The sequence below is a fragment of the Grammomys surdaster genome, unplaced genomic scaffold (genome assembly GCF_004785775.1).
Source record: "Grammomys surdaster isolate TR1022 unplaced genomic scaffold, NIH_TR_1.0 215, whole genome shotgun sequence".
Lineage (NCBI taxonomy): Eukaryota > Metazoa > Chordata > Mammalia > Rodentia > Muridae > Grammomys > Grammomys surdaster.
Genome location: NW_021604660.1, coordinates 4,602,866 through 4,625,993, shown reverse-complemented (window position 1 = coordinate 4,625,993; position 23,128 = coordinate 4,602,866). Strand labels below are relative to the sequence as shown.

General features: G+C 41.7%; 1 protein-coding gene across 1 annotated transcript in view; it reads left to right on the top strand.

The window, feature by feature from the left end:
• The first annotated feature begins 1,020 nt into the window (after positions 1 to 1,020).
• Positions 1,021 to 23,128, top strand: part of Slc35f1 (solute carrier family 35 member F1) — a 409,688-nt gene continuing 387,580 nt past the window's right edge. The window contains exon 1 of the mRNA XM_028772611.1: positions 1,021 to 1,729. Coding sequence (XP_028628444.1) covers positions 1,557 to 1,729 — 173 coding nt within the window. The 5' untranslated portion in view covers positions 1,021 to 1,556. The remainder of the gene's footprint in view (positions 1,730 to 23,128) is intronic.

Sequence of the window (23,128 nt, the reverse complement as noted above, 5' to 3'; positions counted from 1 at the left end):
TTGTCCCACCCACTGCCCCCCTTTTCTTCTTTTTCCTCTTTTGAGAATACATAGTCTACTTTTGAATGTTGTTTGTCCCTGAACATCCTAAGTAGTTTTTAGTTGCTAGTCTTTAGAGCATTTAGATTCAGTGTCAGTATCAACGTGCTTTTGCGTGAACAAATATACCTGTTAAACTTTCTCAGCGGGATCAATTCCCTATTCTGCAGTGAAGTGAACAAAACTAAAATGCATATCATTCTCGTGGCAACATCCTTGCCCAGGCAATCTAGATTAAGGGGCATTTGAAAAAATTTCCAGAGTCAATTACTGATTGAAATGCAGATCAATAGGTATAAGGAATGCCTGGGATAAGGTCCGTTGGGTAGAAAGTTGGCAATTATTTCAGGAGCTAACAAATTTATTTGTTTGACAGCTGGAGGACCTTGAAGGAGCAGACCATCAGGACCTCTTGATGGGTAGTTTACTTCACTTAACTCTTACAATGCCTATGGGAGACTCAGGAATAGCCTTGTCCTAGAATTTAAGAAACTGTCTAGGCCCTTTCTGTTATTTTCAGAAGTGCCTTTAGAGTTCATTGGCTTTCCTTTCACAAGGCAACGTCACATAAACGGAGTTGCTTTGGAGGTGACTTGGTTTGCTTTTCCCAATTCCCAGCATGCATTTTGGATGAGAAACTGTTTTTCTTCCCTTTTCCTCCTGGTCCATTATGGATGAGCATAGTTGTGATATTTAGGATGTTCAATTTGTAGCCTGGACCAACAGACTGTCTCTGGGTTGTGCCGCTGTCCCGGGTCCGCGGTGCTGGATTCTGCAGAGCCTCCGCAGAAGCAAGAGGAATCCTCCCCAATTCACAGGGAGAATGTGGACTTAAAAGACAAAAGTACCTCACCACCAGTCACAGCATCCTAGACCTGGGGCTTCTTTGGATGCCAGGAGGAGGGTTGGGGGACACCAAGGCACCTCCGGAGCGCCCTCTGGCGGGAGCAGAGCGCGCATCTCACCCCCACCCCCTCTCCGCCGGCGCGGCGCCCCCGCCCGGCGCTCCAGGTTCACTCTCGGTTTCTCACTCCGTGAGACACAGACGGCAGCTTTCTAAGCGAACCCGGCGCCAGCTGAAGCGGCGCCACCGCAACTGCCACCGCCAGGACAAGCCCTAGGCACTGGGAGAGAAGACGAAACCCGGCAGTCCCATTCCTCTCTCGGCACGGTCCTCGCAGTGGAGCCGGCAGCTCCGGGTCCCCGCCGACCTCCTTTGCAGCCACTTGGAGGGGTGTGCCAGGACTTGGGTCTCAGCTTGTGAAGAGCCCGGGCGGGAGGCGGCAGCGGCCCGGAGCGAGATTGTACAGCCAGGACTGGGTAGCAACCCGAGAGCACTGCGTTGGGAGGAGGCGGCTGGAGCCCGCGGGTGTCTCCCGCTTTATCGCTTCGCAAGCGGCACCGCCTCCCCGGGCCGGGGCCGCTCGGCCGGGTCCTCTGCGTGTTCCCGGGCCCGGAGCCCGCGCACTATGTGCGGGGCAGCGTTCTGATAGCAGCCCGCCTCCGCCTCCGCCGCGATGATCCCTCCTGAGCCTCCACAGCCCCAGCTGCAGCCACCACCGCCACCGGCCCCACCGAACCATGTGGTGACCACCATCGAGAACCTGCCGGCTGAGGGCAGCGGTGGCGTGAGCCTGTCCGCCTCCTCTCGGGCTGGCATGCGCCAGAGGATCCGCAAAGTGCTGAACAGGTGAGCACAGGCTCTCAGTGGGGACAGCAGGGACAGGCACTGCAGGCGCCCAGTACGAGGTCCCCCTTTTCCCTATCCGACGTGTCCCCCAGGTCCTTTGGGACTGGGTCCTGGCCAGGAGAGAGAGCCAGGGTAAGCTTTCCGGTGCTCTCAGAGAGGCCGCGACAGCTTTGTCCTAACGCTGGGATCCCCCAGTGGTGGGGCTGCAGGCAGGTCCGGGAAGCGAGTTGGAGAAAGGCGGGGTTGTTCTACCTGCAGATGCCCTGTGTGTGTCCATACTCACGCCTAGCATCCTCACTTTGTATCACTTCCCCTTTGCACTCTTATACCAGCTTTGCGCTCTAGGGACACCCCCCCCCCCCATACGGCCTGGGCGGAGGCGGGAAGGCCCCGGGGCTGCGGTGATGGCGTGGAAGTCGCCAACATCTCGCAGTCTTTCGCTCCGCCCTGGTGGCACTGATCCCCCTCCCCAGGGGCATATGGTGAGGATACCTCCACCCCCAGCCCCACCTCCAGACAGAAGTGGGAAACACTTCTGCCTGACATTCCGGTCGCTGTGCAGACTCTTGATGGCTTTGGAGTAATGAAAAGAGGCTAGAGGCCTGGGCCAGACCTGAATAAAGTGCAAAATACTGCGCGAAGGATGTGAGAATCAGGTGTCTAGTTACTCTGCTCCGGACTGCCCTGGCCTCTGTGCTGGAATCTGCGTAGTGGGTTATTAAAAACAGATATGTTTTAGGACGAGGGTCCTGTTGGCAAGAAAGTAGAATTTCCTATAGTACCCTCATTCAGCTCTGATGTGAAAGGGACTTTTGCTACTTAGCTAACTCAAATGATTGACGAGCTATTAGACAAAATCTACACAGCCAGTTTTGTGAGTGTGTGCTTTTCAATGCTTCTGTAGGATAACCTTTCCGATCGCACTATTCATACAGGTTTCTGTGTGGTATCTTTTTCTGGTAACAGATTCCCTGATTACTCACATGAAACTGTTTGGTCATAAAGCTCTGCTGAGAGCACAAATATATGTAAAGAAATACCTTGAAAATATTTTTATTTGGAGAAAATGGTTGCATACTATTTAACAATTGCTTGTTAAAATCTAATGATTACAATAACTTATTTATGGGCATTTCTGTCTAATATCAAACAAGAATTCCACTCTTCAGTGAAATATGTATTGGCAATAGAAAGTCCAATTTTACTTTGCCATTCGTTGTTTGGCTAGCACATACCGAAATATGGCATTGAAAAAAAGATTTAAAAATGATGAATAGCAGAAGAAATATGGAAGATAGTTTGTGCGTACCCTTTGAATACTTGCCGTTTTAAAATCAATATTTTAAACAGAATACAGTCTTAATTATTAAGTTATTATTTTTCTCATCAATGTAGAAAACACCGATGCTATTGCTCATTTGTTATTTTTGAGGTCGTAGTGGTCGTTTGCATATGCAATGAATCCTAATGCCAGGAATGATTAACTCACAGAGGTAGGTTTGAAGGGACTTGGGGAGTTACCACTCCTTTGCCTCTCCCTAGCCACAGGGCTTGTAGCAGAGGTGGCTATCTTCTCTAGTCTTAGGCTCTTCAATTGTAGACTATGTTAATGACACTTGTCTGAACTCTCTATCAGATCATGATTTTAAGGATTAGATAAAACTGAAAAGAAAAACCACTGTGAAAGATGGAAAGTTCTAAATATCTTTTATCCAGCCCAATTTTATTGTCCAAGACAAGTTCAAGAACCACACAGGTAAAGAAAGCAAACTCATGGGTAGAACTCTGCCTTTTACTGAACCTATGCGAGCCCCCTGTGAATGGTGTGGCATTATTTTCTATGTACAGAGGGGAAACTGAGACTTAGAGTGGGTTAATGACATTCTTATCTCAAAAATATGAATTGAGACCCTAGGATTATAACATTTAGACTTAAACAAAACACAATTCTTGTTTGTCTCTCAAATTCTTTAAAAATTTGAAAATCGTTTTTATATTGTTAATAACTTTCCTCATCCTTGAAGAGGTAAGGACACATTATTCTTTTGAGAAAGGGTGTCTTTAAAGAGACTAAAAACAATCTGAAAACACTTTAAAAATTGTGACGGAATATTTTGTTTGCATAATAGATTTGGCTTTTGTGCCAGTATTGTTTCAACAAGATTGGTAGCAGCTCCGGATTGACCAGGCTCCTTCCTATGGATCACGTGTGATTGGTGGGAGCTGGCAGTGCTTAGATGTTGCTCTGCTTTTTGAACCATCCTAGAACGTAACGGCTATGAAGTCAACCCACTGTGGCCTAATCATAACATTTTTGTTTATTTAGTAACATCTCAAGATCTCACATTTTGCCACTTTTCTCTTCTCTCTCCCCAATATTTCTGCTCCCTTAACCCATGTTGCCTTATTGACACAATGTTATCAGCTCTTCCTTTCCATCTATCCCTGACCTGAAGCAACTTCACTCCTAAAAGAGATCCATTTTAAATCCACAAGCTCCAGCTAATGTAAAGAAAAACAAAAAAACAACAAACAAACAAACAAACAAACCTGTCCAACATTTGACATTCATACACAGAATTGGCAGAATTCTGTCACTGTGAGCTGGTAGAGAGACCTCTTTGTTTCCTGACTTGGGGGAGCTCTAACCATCTCCTTGGGAATATTGCTGAGAGACAGGCTGTGGAAATGGGGTGGAGACTTTCAAACCATAGATAGACAAGCTTAGTAAACTGCCTATTCTTGGTCAGAGTTACCTGTCAACCGGAGAAGGGGATGCAAACACATCAGGTGTCTGTCTATACTCTGTCCATTCAGCGACAGTTAAAGAGACTTACAATATTAATTGATACTTACCTAATGATACTTAGAATTAAAATAGAATGAGAACAGTATATGGACATCCATTTACTGTTATAGAACTATGCATCAATTTCTTTCCTTAGTGGAGTACCATCTATTGACTTTGAATATGCACAGAGCTAGATGGCTGCATTTTACATATGAGAATGAGGGCATCCCACTGATGGTCTAGACCCCTTCTTAATAGCAATTAGAATATCACACTATACAAGACTTTAATGAAAGAGGAGATGCCGGATCATTGTCATTTTTTTAACCCATTAATAGCATGTGTTATATTCTTTTTTCTATTCAAATTATTTTGGAGACAAGGTGCAAGAAATAAAAGATGTTTTAAATCATAAAGTAATGACAACTTCTTGATTTTAAAGATGCAAAATTATGCATTGATGTAGCTAGACAAAGAAACATGATAAACTGTTTTTCACTTACTTTTTGTTTTATAGAACAATAGCATTTATTATCCTGCCACAGACAAACATGATACAAAAACAACAATAAAATAGACACTTCAAGGACAAGTTGGTAACCCTTTCATAGAAACTGCTGATCACGTAGATTTCTTTGAAATACACCAAAGTACACACTAGCTATATATTAAAGTACCAAAGAATTTCTTCTGAAATGAATACTTAATAAAATATCCCATTGAATGAGTGATTTGTACATGCAAGCTTTTATAGGCCTTTTCCTACGTTGATATCAAGAATTCCTAGTTTTGAGTGCATTTTCTTCTCAATAACACAGCTGGTGAGCTGTGTGGGGGTAATAAAACTGTCTGTAAGTTTTGAGTCTTGTAGAAGAGGTGGTTAGTTATTAGATGAAAATATTGTGTCTTGGACTGTCTTAGTTTTGGTTTTACTGCTGTGAACAGACACCATGACCAAGGCAACCCTTATAAGGACATTTAACTGGGGCTGGCATTCAGTCTATTATCATCAAGGTGGGAGCATAGAAGGCAGACATGATGCAGGAGGAGCTGAGAGTTTCACGTCTTTATCTGCACCCCACTAGAAGACTAGCTTCCACATGGTTAGAAGGAGGGCCTCACTGCCCACCCCCTCAGTGACACACTTCCTCCAACAATGCCACACCCACTCCAACAAAGCCACACCTCCTAATAGTGCCACTCTCTGGGTCAAGCATATTCAAACTACCACATAGATTATTCATTTATTTGGAACTGGTTTTCAACTTAGATTTATCTTACTAACTTTCAAGCTTTGGATGCTTTTGAAAATTGTAAACCAAAGAAGATTAGGATAGAAGAAAACAGCAAAATTGGTGGTGATCCTGCATGAAATTCATGCTGAACCTGGGTAGTTATGCTGTGAGAAGGGTCAATATGGATATATAATCTTTCTGTGTCACTTACAAGGCAGGCAGAACAAATCTTAACTGATGGAATGACTTCCTAGAAATAAGGTCTTTGCCTAAACTTTCGATGGATTAGATCCAGTCCATAAAGACATAGTATAATGTAGATGGTCCTTCTAATGAAGTTAGAAGTTAAAAGACTGATGATGAGGTTACGTCTCAAGCTGCTTCTTTTAACACATGTCAAAAATAAATAAATGAGGAATCTCAACTCCTAATGAGGATATTAGACACAAAATATCCCAAAAGGATCTGGGTGGTTAGAAGCAAACATTTGTAGGATCAGCAGTAAATACAGAGTGTCTGAGGGATGCACTTAGTTTTATGTCAAAGGATGAATTAACTTTAAAACAATCGTCTAGGACTTCTGTGTTTATACAAAACACAAAAGAATGTTCATTAAAGGAATATTTGGTTTACCTTAGTAAGTATAATGCATTACATCCAAATAATCAATGTCTAATCAGAGAGACATGCATTTGCATAACTTTTCTCTGACCTTTTACTTTGCCAAAATCTGTTAGCTCCATAGGGCTATCCAAATAGATGCCCATTCCCCACAATTCACTGCTGCAGATGTAGATGCTACAGGCAACTGATACATATATACATATAAATACACACACACACACACACACACACACACACACATATATATATATATGTATATATATATATATATATACATATATATATATATGTTGTTCAGTGCTGAGATAGTTTGGTTTCTGCTGCTGTGATAAGCCACTTTGACTTAAACCAGCTTAGCAGAGGAAAGGATTTATTCAGCTTACCCTTCCAGGTCACAATCCATCATTAAGAGACGTCTCGGTAGGGTCTTAAGCAGGATCTGGGACAGAAACCATGGGAGAACTCTGTTTACTGGCCCACTTTCTGGCTTAAGTTCAGTTAGATGTCTTATACAGCCTGGAGTACCTACATAGAGCTGGTATTACCCACAGTGGGCTGGGCCCTCCTGCATCAGTTAGCAATCAAGACAATGCCTCACAGAGGTGCTCACCGGCCAGTCTGGACTAGACACTGGTCAGCTAAGACCAACCAGGACAAATATGCGATTCACATTAAACTTCTTACCAGATATTTTGGACTTGCACTGAAGCACAGGAGCTACTTGAATGTTAAGAAAATTTAGAGAAAATGTCAGGAAGGAGAGTAAAACTAAATATACTTTAAAAATATTTTCTTATGAAGATGCCCCATCTTATCAGTGTAATTTGTTTTTACTCTATTATTTAATATTTAGAATAATTTTTCTGTCAAATTTAAATCCTAAACTTTCTCTCAAAAGTATTTACTAGTAAATGATGATGCAAAACGCCTTAAGTACTATTTTTCAGGTTCTGACATCATAATTCCCACCATGTACCACTTTAAACAGATTAATTAGGTGGACCTACTTCAACAGGATAAGCAATCTGTTTTATGTTTTTATTATTTTTTGTTTTACCACTTATCTATTTGTTCATATGGGGGAATGGGCATGCTATGGTGTACATAAGAGGACAACTTGTGGGAAATCAGTTCTTCCAGCGTGGGTGTCCCAAGATCTAATTCAGGTTGTCATTTAGCAGCAAGCCCTTTTACCCACTGAACCTCCTTGCAGAACCTTACTAAATAAATATAAAACAAGCAAACAAACAAACAAAAACAAAAAAATCATGTTTATTATACCTAGAATTAGTGGATATAATTTGCTACCATCTGTGCCTGTGGGAAAACACATAATATTCTATCTGTTGATTAAGTCACTATGCCTCATTCATTGATTAATTTATCCTATCAGTGTCTCATTTAATGAGAATTTATTTGGTTCACTAGAAATAGGACTTTGATAGAAGTCAGTGGTGGTGATAGAAGACAGTTAAAAACAAGAGGCAAACGCACATCACTTCTCAAGATTTAAATATATTTAGTTATTTTTAAAAAATTTTATGTGTATGTGTGGTGGTTTGAATGGATGTGGCCCCTGTAGACTCCTGTGTTTGAATGCTTAGCTCATGGGGACTATTAGGAGGTGTGGCCTTGTTGGAGTAGGTGTGGCCTTGTTGTAGAAAGTGTGTCACTGCTGCAGTAGACTTTGAAGCCTCACATGCTTAACCTAAGAACAGTGTGATACACAGTTTCTCCCTGCTGCCTTCAGAACAAGATGCAGAACTCTCAGCTCCCTCTCTAGCACCATGGCTGGATGCTGCCATATTTTCCATTATAACCTCTGAAACTGTAAGCCAGCCCCAATGAAATGCTTTCCTTTATAGGGGTTGCTTTGGTCATGGTATCTCTTCACAGTAATAAAACCCTTACTAAGACAGTCTGTGTAGTCTGTTTGCATGTATGTATGTGTACCACTTACGTTTCCATTGAGACTGAAAGAGGGTGCTGGAATCCTCTGGAATTGGAGTGTTATAAGCTACCAAGTGGGTCCTGGGAATCAAACTAGTGTCTTTTTGAGAATAGTAAGTGCTCTTAACCATTGAACAATCTGCCCAGCCCCTCAAAAGTAGATCTTTAATGCAATCTATCAAAGAGTTCCCTCCAGTTAGTGGTTTTGCCCTTATGGAAAACTGCTCTAGAAGATCACCCGCACAGTCACTTGGAGTGTATATAGCCTCAGGCTGCAGATTTTTCTTCTGTTTCATTTAGGACTTAAAAATAAAAACAAAGAATGAGATTCTGCCATTAGTGTTCATGTGACTTCAGAGTATTAGGAGACGATGAACCAGTTCGATTCCATCCTGCTGTAGAGTGAACCAATCAAAGTCGTTGATAGCAATGATAACAATTCAGGAAAGTGGGGTTTTCCAGCTGTGTGTGGTGGCGCACACCTGTAAATCTATCACTGAGGAGATGGAAGCAGAATACTGAATCTGAGGCTAAACTGGGCTGTACAGTGAGTTCTAAGTTATGTAGTTCTTGGCTATGTAGCTAGACCTCGTCTAGAACTACAAACTCATAAGCAAAACCAAACAAAACCCCCAAACCTCAAACAACAACTAGAGTTTTCTGAAAACATTAATGGGCAGACAGTGCATAGGCAACTCTGTTTTGGAGTGGCATATGTTTGTGTGTTGCAGACAGGAGAGATTTCAGATATGGCCAGACCACACAGCTCAGTGGTTGGAAAGACTGAATACTTTGGTACATAACATGATGTAATTGAGTGAGACTATTTGAGTTAAAATCAGCATTCATTTGGACGGTGGCTCCAGTTCTTATGTTTTGTACTACAAAACATATTTTACACCACAGAGCATTATATTATGTGGTTTTCAACTGTTTGCTGTTGTTCTTTTCTAAATGGGGAAAGGCACTGATGATGTGGTCACCTTGCCAAGTGCTGTGTAAAACCACAGAAGAAAGACATGGTAGCAATAGAGGTGGGTATTTGCCCTTGGCCTTGAAAGATAAGTAGGGACATGCCTAAGAACAGAAGGAGACAAAGGATGAGTTATGTGTAGATGTCAAGGATTGGGAAAGGTATGAATAAAGTTCCCTACTTGAAAACATTATAGGATGAGAAGAATAAAGAGCGTGGGAGTGAATTGGGACTAGAATTGTGGGGTGAAGTACAGATACAAAAAGCCTAAGGTGATAAATTAGTAGTAAGGCACCACTTTATTGATTCTTATTATATTATTGAACAGAGAAACAATAGGTTCAGTGACATTTATGTTTTAACATGATATTTTGGGTAGAATTACTAGGTCGGAGGTCAGGATAGGTTTGGGTCAGATAGGAGACTGATGTAGCTATTTAGGGAGAAGGAGATATGGACATCTACATGGAATAGAGACAGTTGGGATGGAGAGAGAAGGGAGTACTCTGGCCCAGGGTGAGGGAAGTGATAAGGAAGAAACCCGACAAGGCTGGATCTTATTGAATGTTCAGTACTTACTTGCTCAAACTTGATTTGAAAAGCTATTACAGGGGAGAGATTTGCTCTCTCGGGATGAAGGAGTCCGAGATGCTCAGTGAGCCAGAGAGGCAGTCAGAATACCACCAGCTATGCAAACATTGTCAGAATACCACCAGCTATACACATATGTCTGTAGAATAATGCTGGGCCCTACACTTTGATAAGAACAGAAATTAAGAGAAAGCATTTAGAAATAGTGCAGTTTGATAAAGCACATTTGTTTTGTTCTAAAATTTTCAGAAACTGTGTCTTGTATTTATTTTTGTGTTTTTTTTTGCAATTCATCTTTCTCTTTTTTCTTTCATTGGATATTTTCTTTATTTACATTTCAAATGTTATATCCCCTTCCCAGATCTTCCCTCTGGAAACCCCCTATCCCATTCTCCCATCCTCCTGCCTCTATGAGGGTACTTACTTCCCCACCCACCCACCCACCCACTCCCACCTTCCTGCCCTGGCATTCCCCTATATTGGGGCATCAAATCTTCTCAGGCCCAAGGGCCACTCCTCCCACTTATGTTCAGCAAGGCCATCCTCTGTCACATATGCAGCCAGAGCCATGGGTCTCTCCGTGTGTACTCTTCGATTGGTGTTCCAGTCCCCGGGAGCTCTGGGGGTTCTGGCCTGTTGACACTGTTTCTCCACCCATGGGGCTGCAAACCCCCTCAGCTCCTTTAGTCCCTTTTCCAACTCCTCCGTTGGGACCCTGTGCTCAGTCCAATGGTTAGCTGCAAGCATCCACCCCTCTATTTGTCAGGCTCTAGCAGAGCCTCTCAGAAAACAGCCATGTTAGGCTCCTGTCAGCAAGCACTTCCTAGCATCTGTAATAGCGTCTAGGTTTGGTGACTGTATATGGGATGGATCCCCAGGTGGGGCAGTCTCTGGATGGCCTTTCCTTCCTTCTCTGCTACACACTTTATCTCTATATTTCCTCCTGTGAGTATTTTGTTTCCCCTTCTAAGAAGCACCAAAGCATCCACACTTTGGTCTTCCTTCTTCTTGAGTTTCATATGGTCTGTGAATTGTATCTTGGGTATTGTGAGTTTTTGGACTAATAATCCACTTATCAGAGAGTGCATACCTTGTGTGTTATTTTTTGACTGGGTTACTTCACTCAGGAAGATATTTTCAAGTTCCATCCATTTGCCTGTGAATTTCATGAAGTCATTGTTTTTAATAGCTGAGTAATACTCCATTGTGTAAATGTACCACAATTTCTGTATCCAGCTTCTGACTGTTATAAATAAGGCTGCTATGAACATAGTGGAACAAGTTTCCTTGTTATATGTTGGAGCATCTTCTGAGTATATGCCCAGGAGTGGTATAGCTGGGTCCTCAGCTAGTACTATGTCCAATTTTCTGAGGAATGACCAAACTGATTTCCAGAGTGGTTGCACCAGCTTGCAATTCCACCAGCAGTGGAGGAGTGTTCCTCTTTCTCCACATTCTCGACAACATTTGCTGTCACCTGAGTTTTTGATTTTAGCCATTCTGACTGGTTTGAGGTAGAATCTCAGGGTCATTTTGATTTGCATTTCCCTAATGGCTAAGGATGTTGAACATTTCTTTAGGTGCTTCTCGGCCATTTTAGTTTCCTCAGTTGAGAATTCTCTATTTAGCTCTGTAGCCCATTTTTTAATAGGGTTATTTGGTTCTCTGGAGTCTAACTTCTTGAGTTCTTTGTATATAGTGAATATTAGCTCTCTATCAGATATAGGATTGGTAAAGATCATTTCCCAATCTGTTGGTTGCTGTTTTGTCTTATTGATAATTTTGCCTTACAGAAGCTTTGCAATTTTATGAGGTCCCATTTGTCAATTCTTGATCTTAGAGCATAAGCCATTTGTATTCTGTTCAGGAAACTTTCCCCTGTGTCTAAGTGTTTGAGACTTTTGCCCACTTCCTCTTCTACTCAATTTAGTGTATCTGATTTTATGTGGAGATCCTTGATCCACTTGGACTTGAGCTTTGTACAAGGAGATAAGAATGGATCAATTTGCATTCTTCTATATGTTGACCTCCAGTTGAACCAGCACCGTTTGTTGAAAATGCTGTCTTTTTTCCCCCCACTGGATGGTTTTAGCTCCTTTGTCAAAGATCAAGTGACCATAGGTATGTGGGTTCATTTCTGGGTCTTCAATTCTATTCCATTGATCTTCCTGCCTGTCTCTGTACCAATACCATGCAGTTTTTATTACTATTGCTCTGTAGTACAATTTGAGGTCAGGGATGGTAATTCCCCTAGGCGTTCTTTTATTGTTGAGAGTAGTTTTTGCTATCCTGGGTTTTTTATTATTCCAAATGAATTTGAGAATTGCTCTTTCTATCTCTATGAAGAATTGAATTGGAATTTTGATGGGAATTGCATTGAATCTGTAGATTGCTTTCAGCAAGATGACCGTTTTTACTCTATTAATCCTACCCATCCATGAGGATGGGAGATCTTTTCACCTTCTGAGATCTTCTTCGATCTCTTTCTTCAGAGACTTGAAGTTCTTGTCACATAGATCTTTCCCTTGTTTGGTTAGAGTCATACCAAGATATTTTATATTGTTTGTGACTATTGTGAAGGGTGTCATTTCCCTAATTTCTTTCTTAGCCTGTTTATCCTTTGAGTAGAGAAAGACTACTGATTTGTTTGAGTTAATTTTATATCTAGCCATTTTGCTGAAGTTAAGTGTCACCTGTAGGAGTTCTCTAGTGGAATTTTTGGGGTCACTTAAGTATATTATCATATCATCTGCAGATAGTGATATTTTGACTTCTTCCTTTCCAATTTGTAACCCTTTGACCTCCTTTTGTTGTTTAATTGCTTTAGCTAGAACTTCAAGTAGTATATTGAATAGATAGGGAGAGAGTGGGCAGCCTTGTCTAGTTCCTGATTTTAGTGAAATTCCTTCAAGTTTCTTTAAGTTTGATATTGGCTACTGGTTTGGTGTATATTGCTTTTACTATGTTTAGGTGTGGGTCTTGAATTCCTGATCTTTCCAAGGCTTTTAACATGAAAGGATGTTGAATTTTATTGTATTTCATCTTTCTTATAATTAATATTTATTGTACTTTACAAATATATTGCCTGCATTGAGTTGAAAACAAGTTTAATTTTGCAACAGAAAATTTAAGAAGTGTAGATCCCTGCTAGTTATCTGACTGGGAGCAACAATGAGCCTGGTTTCTGGAAATACATCTAATCAAGAGTGGAGGCGTTCTCACATTGAGCTCATCAGATGTGTACCAGCCCTGTCTCTGCGAATCTGTACAGATTAGCTGGTTATGTGGAATATTGCCACTAGACTCTTAAATGTTCTTCAGAGTTCATGTGCTAAAGGTTTGTTCAATAGCATTTGGAGATAATGGAACTTTAATACGGGGGGGGGGGTCCAAATAAGTCTCACTCTAGTGGCATGAATCCTAATCAGAATGAACAAAGGAACTAGTCACTGGAGGCATAGAAGGAAGGATATCCTAGGTAGCTTTCAAGAAATAAACAAGCACAATGAACTGAAAGAAAGAAAGCCTCAAATACAAGAATCAGAAGGCTAGGGAGAAGAAAGACTGGAGAAACAGGTAATGATATCTTTAAGTATGATGGAGAACTAGTGAAAGATTTTAACCAGAATGGGTATTAAGTCAAGTTTGAGAGGATCATGTAGGCTGCTGTTGGAGAGTGGGTTGCAGGGGAGGCCTATGCTGTGGAGGAAAGGCATGTTGGGAGCTGTACTGGGCAGGAAGGATGGAGATGGGCAAACATGGATAATGTCAGAATGATGTGCTTCCGGTGGTAGAGCCTTTGTTTGGCTGAATGATTCTACAGGATGGCTGAGGGAAAGGAATACATAAAAATTCACAGCATTGGGGACTTAAGCAGTTCAGTGGAGTTAGTACCATCTTGACAGCAGAAAAAGACAGGTGGAGGAACACGTTTGTGGATAGGAAACCGGAGTTAACTTCTTCCAAGTTTGAATTTAAGATGCCTAGTGGGGATGCCAAGTGAAAGCTGAAATTCTGGGCAGAATTGAATGCTTGCAATTTTGAATTTGCGCAACCAGGCCAGGTTTGCCTGGAGACAATATGTGTGGAAACTCATGTGTGGAGAGAGAGCTTCTAAGAATGGTCTAGAGAGCACACCAACCTTTAGAGTTACAAGGAGGAAGACCCAGCTAAGGAGGGAGGAGGAGTCAAAAGTAAGAAGTGGACCAGGGGAGTATAGTATCCTGATGCTCAGAGAAGGTAATTCCAGAGAGAGGCAGTAGAGCATTCATTGTGATGAGAGCCCTTGAGGAGCCCGCAGAGACATCACTGATGGTTTGGCAACACAGAAGACCTCAGGAACCGTGACAGTGCAGGATCAAAAGACCAGTGCTGACAGAAAACTTGGTTGAAATGGCTGGGTAGATGTGACAGAGTGGAACTATTGAGAAGTTTTGCTTTCAAAAGGAGAGCTACTATGTAATCATGGGGCCCTGTGCTTGGGACAATGGCTACTAGAGAAGGGAACTGTCTGTGTAGTAAGGAGGGGGATGATGGCTGAGAAGATCCAAGAGGAGGCCTGGGGCAGGGCTAGGCTTGAGGAGAGGGAGCACTCTCCTGGCTGCAGTTATGTGGTCGGGAGCACACGCACAGGAAAAAGCCCATTTGATAGATTCAGCAGTGAGCACAAAAGTCAACTTCTGTCAGGTATCTTCTCTGCTGGAGAACTCCAACGGAAAGATTTCAGTTGTGAATGGAAGGTGCCAGGGGCCGGGGGAAGGGCGTAGGATGAGGAAACATACTGAAGTGTTATGTGTAAATGCAACATTTGTGGTCAGGATGCTGTGTGTGTGTGTGTGTGTGTGTGTGTGTGTGTGTGTGTGTGTGTATAGTTCTATAGAAGACATTGTTATTTTAATCTGTGTTGAAAGGGTTAACCTAGAAATGGAATTTACCCAAGTCAAACCAGAGAATTCAGGTGTGAGGTGGGGGTGCTGATGGCTCTCAATAAATTCGGGAGTAGGAGAAAGAAGAGGAAAGAAAGGGATTGTTTGTGGTCACTTGAAGTTTGGTGCCTGGACCAGTGTGTCCCCCCCCCCCCCAGAAGGAGATATCTTTTCCCTCAGGCAAGTGACAACTTGTGGGGGCTTCAATTTTCTCAGTGGTAAACCAGTTAAAAGAATCCTGGCTCATTTCCCATTGGATGCATGGGGTTTGAAAATGAAATAAGACCAGGGAGAGGGCTGGGCAAGCTGCCAAGCACTCGGCAGCGGTTAGCCTGGTCACAGAATTAAAAGGAGAGCCTGTGTTCCCGTGGCTCTGCTCTGTCACTAAGGCTGTGCCACATGCTGACCCGACCCTTCAGCTCACACCGCCATAAGTCGGCCCCGTTGGCTTGCCTCAGCCTTGTCAGTCAGTATGAAGGGAAACCACCTACTTATGAACAAGGCGCTAGCCTGTTAATGGTAGTTGTTTACTATTATCGTTTCTTTAAGCAAATACATCTTCTCTTCCTCTTTAAAAGAAAAGCCTCTCCTGGAGTCTTTCATGTGGCACCAGGCATACGGTACACTGTCTGCTCTCAGAGCTGGCGCCTTGGCAGCACCTCTGGGTTGCACAGGAGGGTTTGACAGGCTTCAGGAAGGGGTTAGTACCTCTTGAACCCAGCGGGTCTCCCACTGAGAAAAGGCCTAAAACGAGTGGGCTGCAGAGACAGAGAGGGCTTAGAGGGAAGGGACCGACCAAGCTGCTTTAATATGCTAATGAGGGAAGCCCAGATGCGGGGCGATCACTGCAGCTCTTTGTGAGGTGCTCTGGCTGGCTGCAGTTTCTGTCCCTGCGTGGAGGCTGCTGCGGGCTGGGGAAACACTGCGTTCTCTGAGCTACCCTCCCTGGCAGAGCATCCCGTGGGCGGGCGGCGGTTGTGGACCCTACCGGGACCTGCGGCCAAAGCTGCTGCAGCCCATGAGCGTTGGAGAGCATAGGACTCCAGCGACAGGGTGGGTTCTGGACAGTGTGGGGGTGCCATACACAGGAAGGATGTTTGCAGCCTCACAGGATAGGCTCTTTGCCCTCACAAACTGCCAAGCCTAGCGAGTGGCGTTCTGTCTAAGCTGAAAAGGTTTTAAAGCGCAAGTCAGTGCTTAGATGTTGATTGAGTAAATAGCATCTTGATCAAGCACCACTATCCAGTGAGCTCTGGGGGCAAGCACACATACTTTGACTATTTCACCCAGGGATGCTCTGGTATCCAGGGGTAGGAAGGGGTTTGAGCACCCTCCAGGAAGAAAAGGCCAGTGAAGGTGCCTTGAAGCAGAATCTGCATGATGAGAACATGGCATGTACAAAGACTGTGTTTAAACAGTGAGCCATCTCTTGGCACAGAATTTGGTTAAGTCATCACTAGGCACCCCTAGCTGCTGCCCCTAGATTTTATCATCAAATCCAGGATCATATTATCTCGGAAAATATGAGTTCCCAGTGTGTGTGTGTGTGTGTGTGTGTATGTGTGTGTGTGTTTATGTGTGTGTGTGTGTGTATGTGTGTGTGTGTGTGTGTGTGTGTGATGTATATGTACCCTACTGAGTCCATGTAGTGTTGTCCATATGTACATGTATTTGGAGCTTACCACTTGGGATTGGACACCTATCAAGTGACACAAACAAGGAGAAGATTGATTCGTTTTTTTTCTCTCAAGAGCCAGTGACTGATTGCCCAAAGCTCTTCATCTAGTTGTAGGGACTCGTGAAATTTCTCTACCTATGTTGGCTTATCAAGTGGTGATTTTATTACGTAGGTCTTGTGCAGACAACCATAGTGTTGAGATTTCACAGATATGGCTTCCTGTCACATCTAGAAGGCACTGTCTTGAAGGAAACAACCTGATCCTCAAAATCTTTCCATCTCCCTCTTCCAAAATGCTCTTAAGTACATGGGTTACATTGTAAAGGTATGGCACAGCATGACTACTTATTTTCTACATTTTTACCAGTTGAAACTCTGTAACTTTCTTCATCTGTTGCAAAATGAAGCTTCTTTGATGCAGGAGTTGAGCTATACTTACTATGGGTATCGGGATAGATATTTAGAATACAGTTAGAAGTTATATCGTTTTAGGAAAATGGCAGTATATGCCCTCTAGGGTCTTTGTCTTCTCATTTGTAGCCGTCTGGATTAACAGTACCAGACATGAGTTTCCTCTTCTTGAGCAGGCCTTATGTCTAATTAGACATCTGTTGATTATGTCCAAGATATAAATACCATAATATACTTTCACATGCCTTCCACAATATACTAAAAAAAAAAAAATCTCTTGGGGTAACTTTAACCAAGCAAGTTAAAGACTTGTACTATAAAAAGTTCAAGTCATTGAAGGAAGAAATTGAAGAAGATATCAGAAAATGCAGAGATCTCCCGTGCTCATGGATCAACATAGTAAAAATGGTCATTGTAACAAAAGCAGTCTACAGATTCAATGCAATCTCCACCAAAATTCTAACAGAATTCATTACAGACCTTGAAATAATAATGCTCAAAATCATATAGAGAAACAACAACAAAAACCCTTAGGATAGCTAAAAGAACCCTAAACAATGAAAGGACTTCTGAAGGTGTCACCATCCCTGATTTCAAGCCACTATTACACTATTGGGAATACCTTGCCAGGCCAATTCATTGTTATGGTTTGTAAACTTTACGGCTGTGTGGGGCTTCAGACTACTTTACTCACTTGGAAGCTTGCATAAGCACCTTTGGACACTGTCTTAATAAGGGTTTTATTGCTATAAAGAGACACCATGACCAAGGCAACTTTTATAAAGGACAACATTTAAGTAGGGCTGGCTTACAGTTTCAGAGATTCAGTCCATTATCAACATAATGGGAAACACGGCAGCATCCAGGCAGACATGGTGCTGGAGAAGATGCTGAGAGTTCCGAATCTTGACCTGAAGGCAGCCAGGAGGGGACTGTTTTTTGGGTAGCTAGAGGAAGGTCTCAAAGCCCATGCCCACAGGGACACACCTACTCCAACAACGCCATACCCCCTAATAGGGCCAAGCATATTTAAACCATCACAGACACTGTAAGACTCCTCATAGAGCAGTTTTCTAGATCTAAGTCCTATGTCTAAGGTGTATGTGCTTGTGTGTGTGTGTTTCTTTAGAAACAGGGTCTTCCTTATGAGCGCTGGAAGGCAAGGGCAATGGCAATGGCAATGGCAATATAGTCCATATTGTTTTGTGAGTATCTTGGATGCCTTGACCAACAACCTGAAGGGGGGTTTCCTATGACTGGCATTGGGCTTTTTTGCTAGGTAGTCTTTATCTCTTGAAGGGAACATTATCATTCAGTGTGGTATAGTTCTACTTAATACACACACACATACACACACACACAAAAAAAATATATATATATATGCACATATAATTTATATATATTTAAAATATATAATTTAAAAATTATATATACATACATGTGTTTTAAGTACGCTTTATAAAATAATGGTTCTCTGTAGCTTTTTCAGACACCACAATATTTATTATTTGTTAGTATTATTTATCTCCCCTGTCACTCTGGCCTTTTTGCTAACCTCCCTCCCCACTTAGAGTTGAGGATAACACCCAGATCTCCTAGCCTTCCCTATTCCCAGGGGGAAGTTTAGAATTAGTTTAATAAGAATGTTTTATTTTCAGTGCATTTTATTTGTATTTTGGAACCACATCATTGAAAATAAAAATATCACATGTGGAATTACCTACAAGCTAGGATTGTTTCCTCCTCTTCTTTTAGTACATGGTTTGTGTTTAAAACATTTCTGTCTTTTCTCCTTGATTCAGGCAGGTTGAATGACCTTAACATTTTCTCAGCAAAATTCTTGTCTTTTGAAAATTAAAATACTCTGCTTTCTTGGTGTTTACTGTCATTTCCTGTCACTAATGGGATGATGCATGGGTTTTGGACTGATTCTCTACGTAACACTGGGTCCTATAATGCTTAAAAAATGTATAAGCCTGTTTACTCTCAGTTTAGAAAATAGACTGCTTTCAACTCAAATGCTGATGAATGGACTCAGTTGTCTCCTATGAGAGGAAACCTTTCATGTCTCAAAGTTAGTAGTTCCAGAATGACAGAAGAAAAGTGTCATGTGACAGTAGGTATTATAGCAAAGGGTATCACATTGCTCGTATTAGATATACATTTTCAAAGCAGCAATTATGAAAGTATATATATATAAATAAGCATAAAGATACAATGGACAGGGTACTGAGATTTCACTATGTTAGGCAAGTTCTTAATCTTTTTTTGCTAGACACCCCTTTGCAGTTGAGAAATTTTTATGAAGCCCATGTATTTAGGTATATAAAGCAGATATATAAATCAAACCCTACTGATCATAAATCATGAAAAACTTATTTTTAAAACAATTCTTTGATATTCATGTAATTTTGATTTTTGTTAAAGATTAAAACAAAGTTGCATACTAACGAGATGGATTTGCTTGTTTACTCTTACATAAGGCGTTAAATCTTGGCTGATTATTTGATGCTGTAGGCTGTAGAGCATCGTTAAGTTGATTGATATTTTGATTTTACATTACCAATGCTGAGAACATTGCTTAACATAAGTACATAGCACAAATGGTAGGAGTATGTTTAAGACTACTTCAGATATTGTTGGAAATTCTATCCCATTTCCAAGCCAAAATTCAATGAACTCTATTTTATGCAGTCCAAATTACTACTCAAACAACTTTAAGAATCAAATGTTCTAAGGATGAATTTCAACAGCATACTAACTTTATACTTACATTCTGAGGACTGATGGGAGAAACTATTAAAAGTCTTTGTCATCTGTAAGTAAACCAATATCTCAGAGCAGAAGCTTTGCCCAATAAAAACATTGCAATTCTATTTGTCACCCACCCCCAACCATGATGATGGTATATAAGTATATTGATGATATATGTTAACAATGAAAAAAGAGGCCATGACATTGAAAGAGAACAAGGGGGGATATATAGGAGGAAAGGGAAGTGTGTATGTGTATGTGTGTATATGTGTGTGTGTGTATGTGTGAACAATATGATTATATTAGGATTTCAAAATTAAAGGAAATAAAAAAAAACCATTGCTGTTCTTAGCCTTCAGTAGTCTTGAATAGGAGCCAATCTTTTTCAGGCTATGATGGTTGATGTTCCATGGTATGATGTCATACACAGAGCAAAGTGAACTTCTGTGCATTCAGAATTGATCAGCAATGTGACAGGATGCATCGCTGGCTGGCAAGAGTTCCCAGAAACACCTGATGCATTATACATTTGCTTTTGAGTTAATATTTACTTGTTGTGTAGTAAGAAACCTTTTATTATTGCCAATATTTTTATGACTTGCACATCTAGCTTTACTTCTCTTTGGTGCAATTGTGACCCACAGTTTAGAAACTGTGTGTTAAACTGTGGGATGGGTGAACTGAGACAGCAACAATTTAAGTAATCTGAGTTTAAAATTTGTGTTTCAAGTCACATAAATGTGATGCCAGATAGTGGCTAACTGTAGTCGTTTCTCCTTTCCTTTGTCTCCAGCCAGTGTTGTTTCACCAAAGCAGGGAGTCTTCATCCAGTATGCAGTGATGGACATTGCTTTATATGATTAGAAAGATCTTTCTATATCAAAAAGAGTTATGAAGTCATTTGGCTTACATCCTTGATGTCATTTGTATTGTCTATATGCAGGGTTGAATGAGGCAGTTTCGATAGCTGCTGTAAGCAATAAACTTATAACATTGGATGCTGACTCAGCACGAGCCTGTCTGCAGAAGAGGATGATTAACTTGGAGAGAAGCTTGCATCAGCAAGAAGAAATACAGCCATGCCTCCAAAGAAATGTGAAGCATTTACATGTGACATTTCAGGGACTATCTCAGGGGAGGGGAGCATAATTGCACTAGGAGGAAATAAATATGTTCTTTCTCTTCTAATAACTGGCATTAGAAAATCTACTACAAAATATTTCTTATCCATTCTCTTAACCAATGCATCCACTTCACCCCAGATGGCTGATAGAAGCCAACTATTCCAAAGACTCCTTGACCAAGAAATTATCCTTGTTCTTGGGATAGGTGAGGTTTCAGGTTGGCTTGAACAGATTGAAAGGATCTTAATTTTGATGATAGACTATAAAGTACCCTTTCTTTCTGCTGAGAGTGACAAAGGAATCAGATCTCTTGCTATTTGCGGTAATAGGCAGCCACCTATGGCTGTGAACTTGAGTTGAGACCTGAAGTGTTATTTATTTCAAGACCTCTTTATGCAGTCCATGCTGGTCTAAATCTAGCCATCCTCCTGTGTATTGAGTTCTGGAATCACAGACCATTTGAGTTAGGATCTATTTAACTCTTAGCTGTGAGTATCTCTAACTGTTGTGCCTCTTCCACTTTTCCTTGAATCTCAAGTCCTTCTTTGGATACCATTCATCCATTATCGTTCACTTCACTCTGGATGCCTCTGCCAAGAGAGAACAGGAGCAGAATGATGACTCGGATCATCTGGTCTAGTCTGTTCTGTAGATGCGTGGTATGGCCAAGATGTTCCCACTGGGAGTAGATTCTTGTGATTGGAAGATGCCGTAGGTATCCATCTATTATAGTATGTAGCATCTAAGATAATTTTGAGCTTGTCTGAATTTAGAAAGGCATATTGAATATATTGGAATGCTGGGGAAAAGGGCTCTTCCTATCTTGTCCATTTATTCATTTGATAAGAATTTTTTCTGAGTTTTCCTTTTACAAGGCTGGTATAAGTCATGGGTACATAGAAGAATTCAGATAATACAAGGGAAAAACCAAGAAACCATCAAATGAAAAGGGCCAGTGATGGATTCTGGTAGCTTCAAGTTAGAGACAGAAGAAGACACAGGCAGAATAAATGGAAGAATATGTTTTTCTGTGAGTGCGCAGGTGGTGCTGAAGGCCACATCAAAATAGTATTTTATGTAGAAGCAGCATGTCAGAAACCTGAGTGGATGAAGTCATGCTCCACTCAGGAAATAAAAAGAGGTTTAGTACTCTACATGCTTGCATGAGAGGGTGTCACCTGAGGCTTGGATGCACATGTTTGGGCCAAGTTATGCAAGATTTCAAGTTTGCTATGAATTCTTTGCAGCATTGGTGGTAAATATAAAGGTAATATGTTAATAAAATCTAGGTGTCTGCAGTCTAAACAGTGAATTTTAGTAGAACAAGATTGATTGCAGGCATCACAGGTGGGCAATGGCTTCAGAAGGGAGCTGCAGTGCTATGATGCCCTTGTCACTCGTTTTCTCTGAAATCCTAAAGTTTTGTTTGTAATTACCACACACAAGACAAAGATGAGCTAGGTCTGATGGTGGTCAGGATTTGATTTTGCTTAGCGTTGCAACCTTATGGCTCTGAGGAAATTATCTTAAACCAACCTTCTTCCTACCAGTGTTGTTTCATCATCTGTGAAATTAGAATAAGAACACCTACCTCATAAGGAGATTGAAAGGGATTAAATAAGATAGTTACAATTCTTGGCATGAGGCCTGAAATACATTAGATGTTATAATTATTAATGTTCCCGAGAATAATATACAACTTTGGAAAAGGCCCAGGAATAAAGGCAGAAGAGGAGTGTCCATGTTCTCTCATAGTCTGGGAGTTGACATTCACTTGGAAATGTTGAGACAAGTATTAACTGTGTACTGCCAGGTTTTGTTTGGAAACTGGACTTGGAATTATTGTGTTGGCAACACATTTCTAATCTTTGCTTCAGAAAGCAGAAGTTTAAATTAGAGGAAAACATAATAAATAGGAGATGTACTTATTTTGGAGTGACAAGAAGGGCTGTTGACCTCACAAGATAAGCCAAGAAGTTATATATCTGGAAGATGCAGGAAAAAGGGGCTCCCGAGAGTGCTGATAGCTCACTGTAGTCTGAGCATGCAGCAGAGAGCACCTGGAAATCCTAGATGAATGCAGCGGTGTTCTTTTATGGTAAGCCATCTCTCCTCCCTCTCTCTCTGCCCTCTCCCTCTTCCTCTTCCCCCTCTCTCCTTCTCCCTCCTCTATCCCTCTCCCTCTCCCCTCTCCCCTCTCCCCTCTCCCCTCTCCCTTCTCCCTCTCTCTCCCTCTCCCGTCTCCCCTTTTCCTCTCCCCTCTCCCCTCTCCCTCTTCCTTTCCCCTCTCCCCTCTCCCCTCTCCCTCTCCCCTCCCTCTCTCCCCTCTCCCTCTCTCCCCTC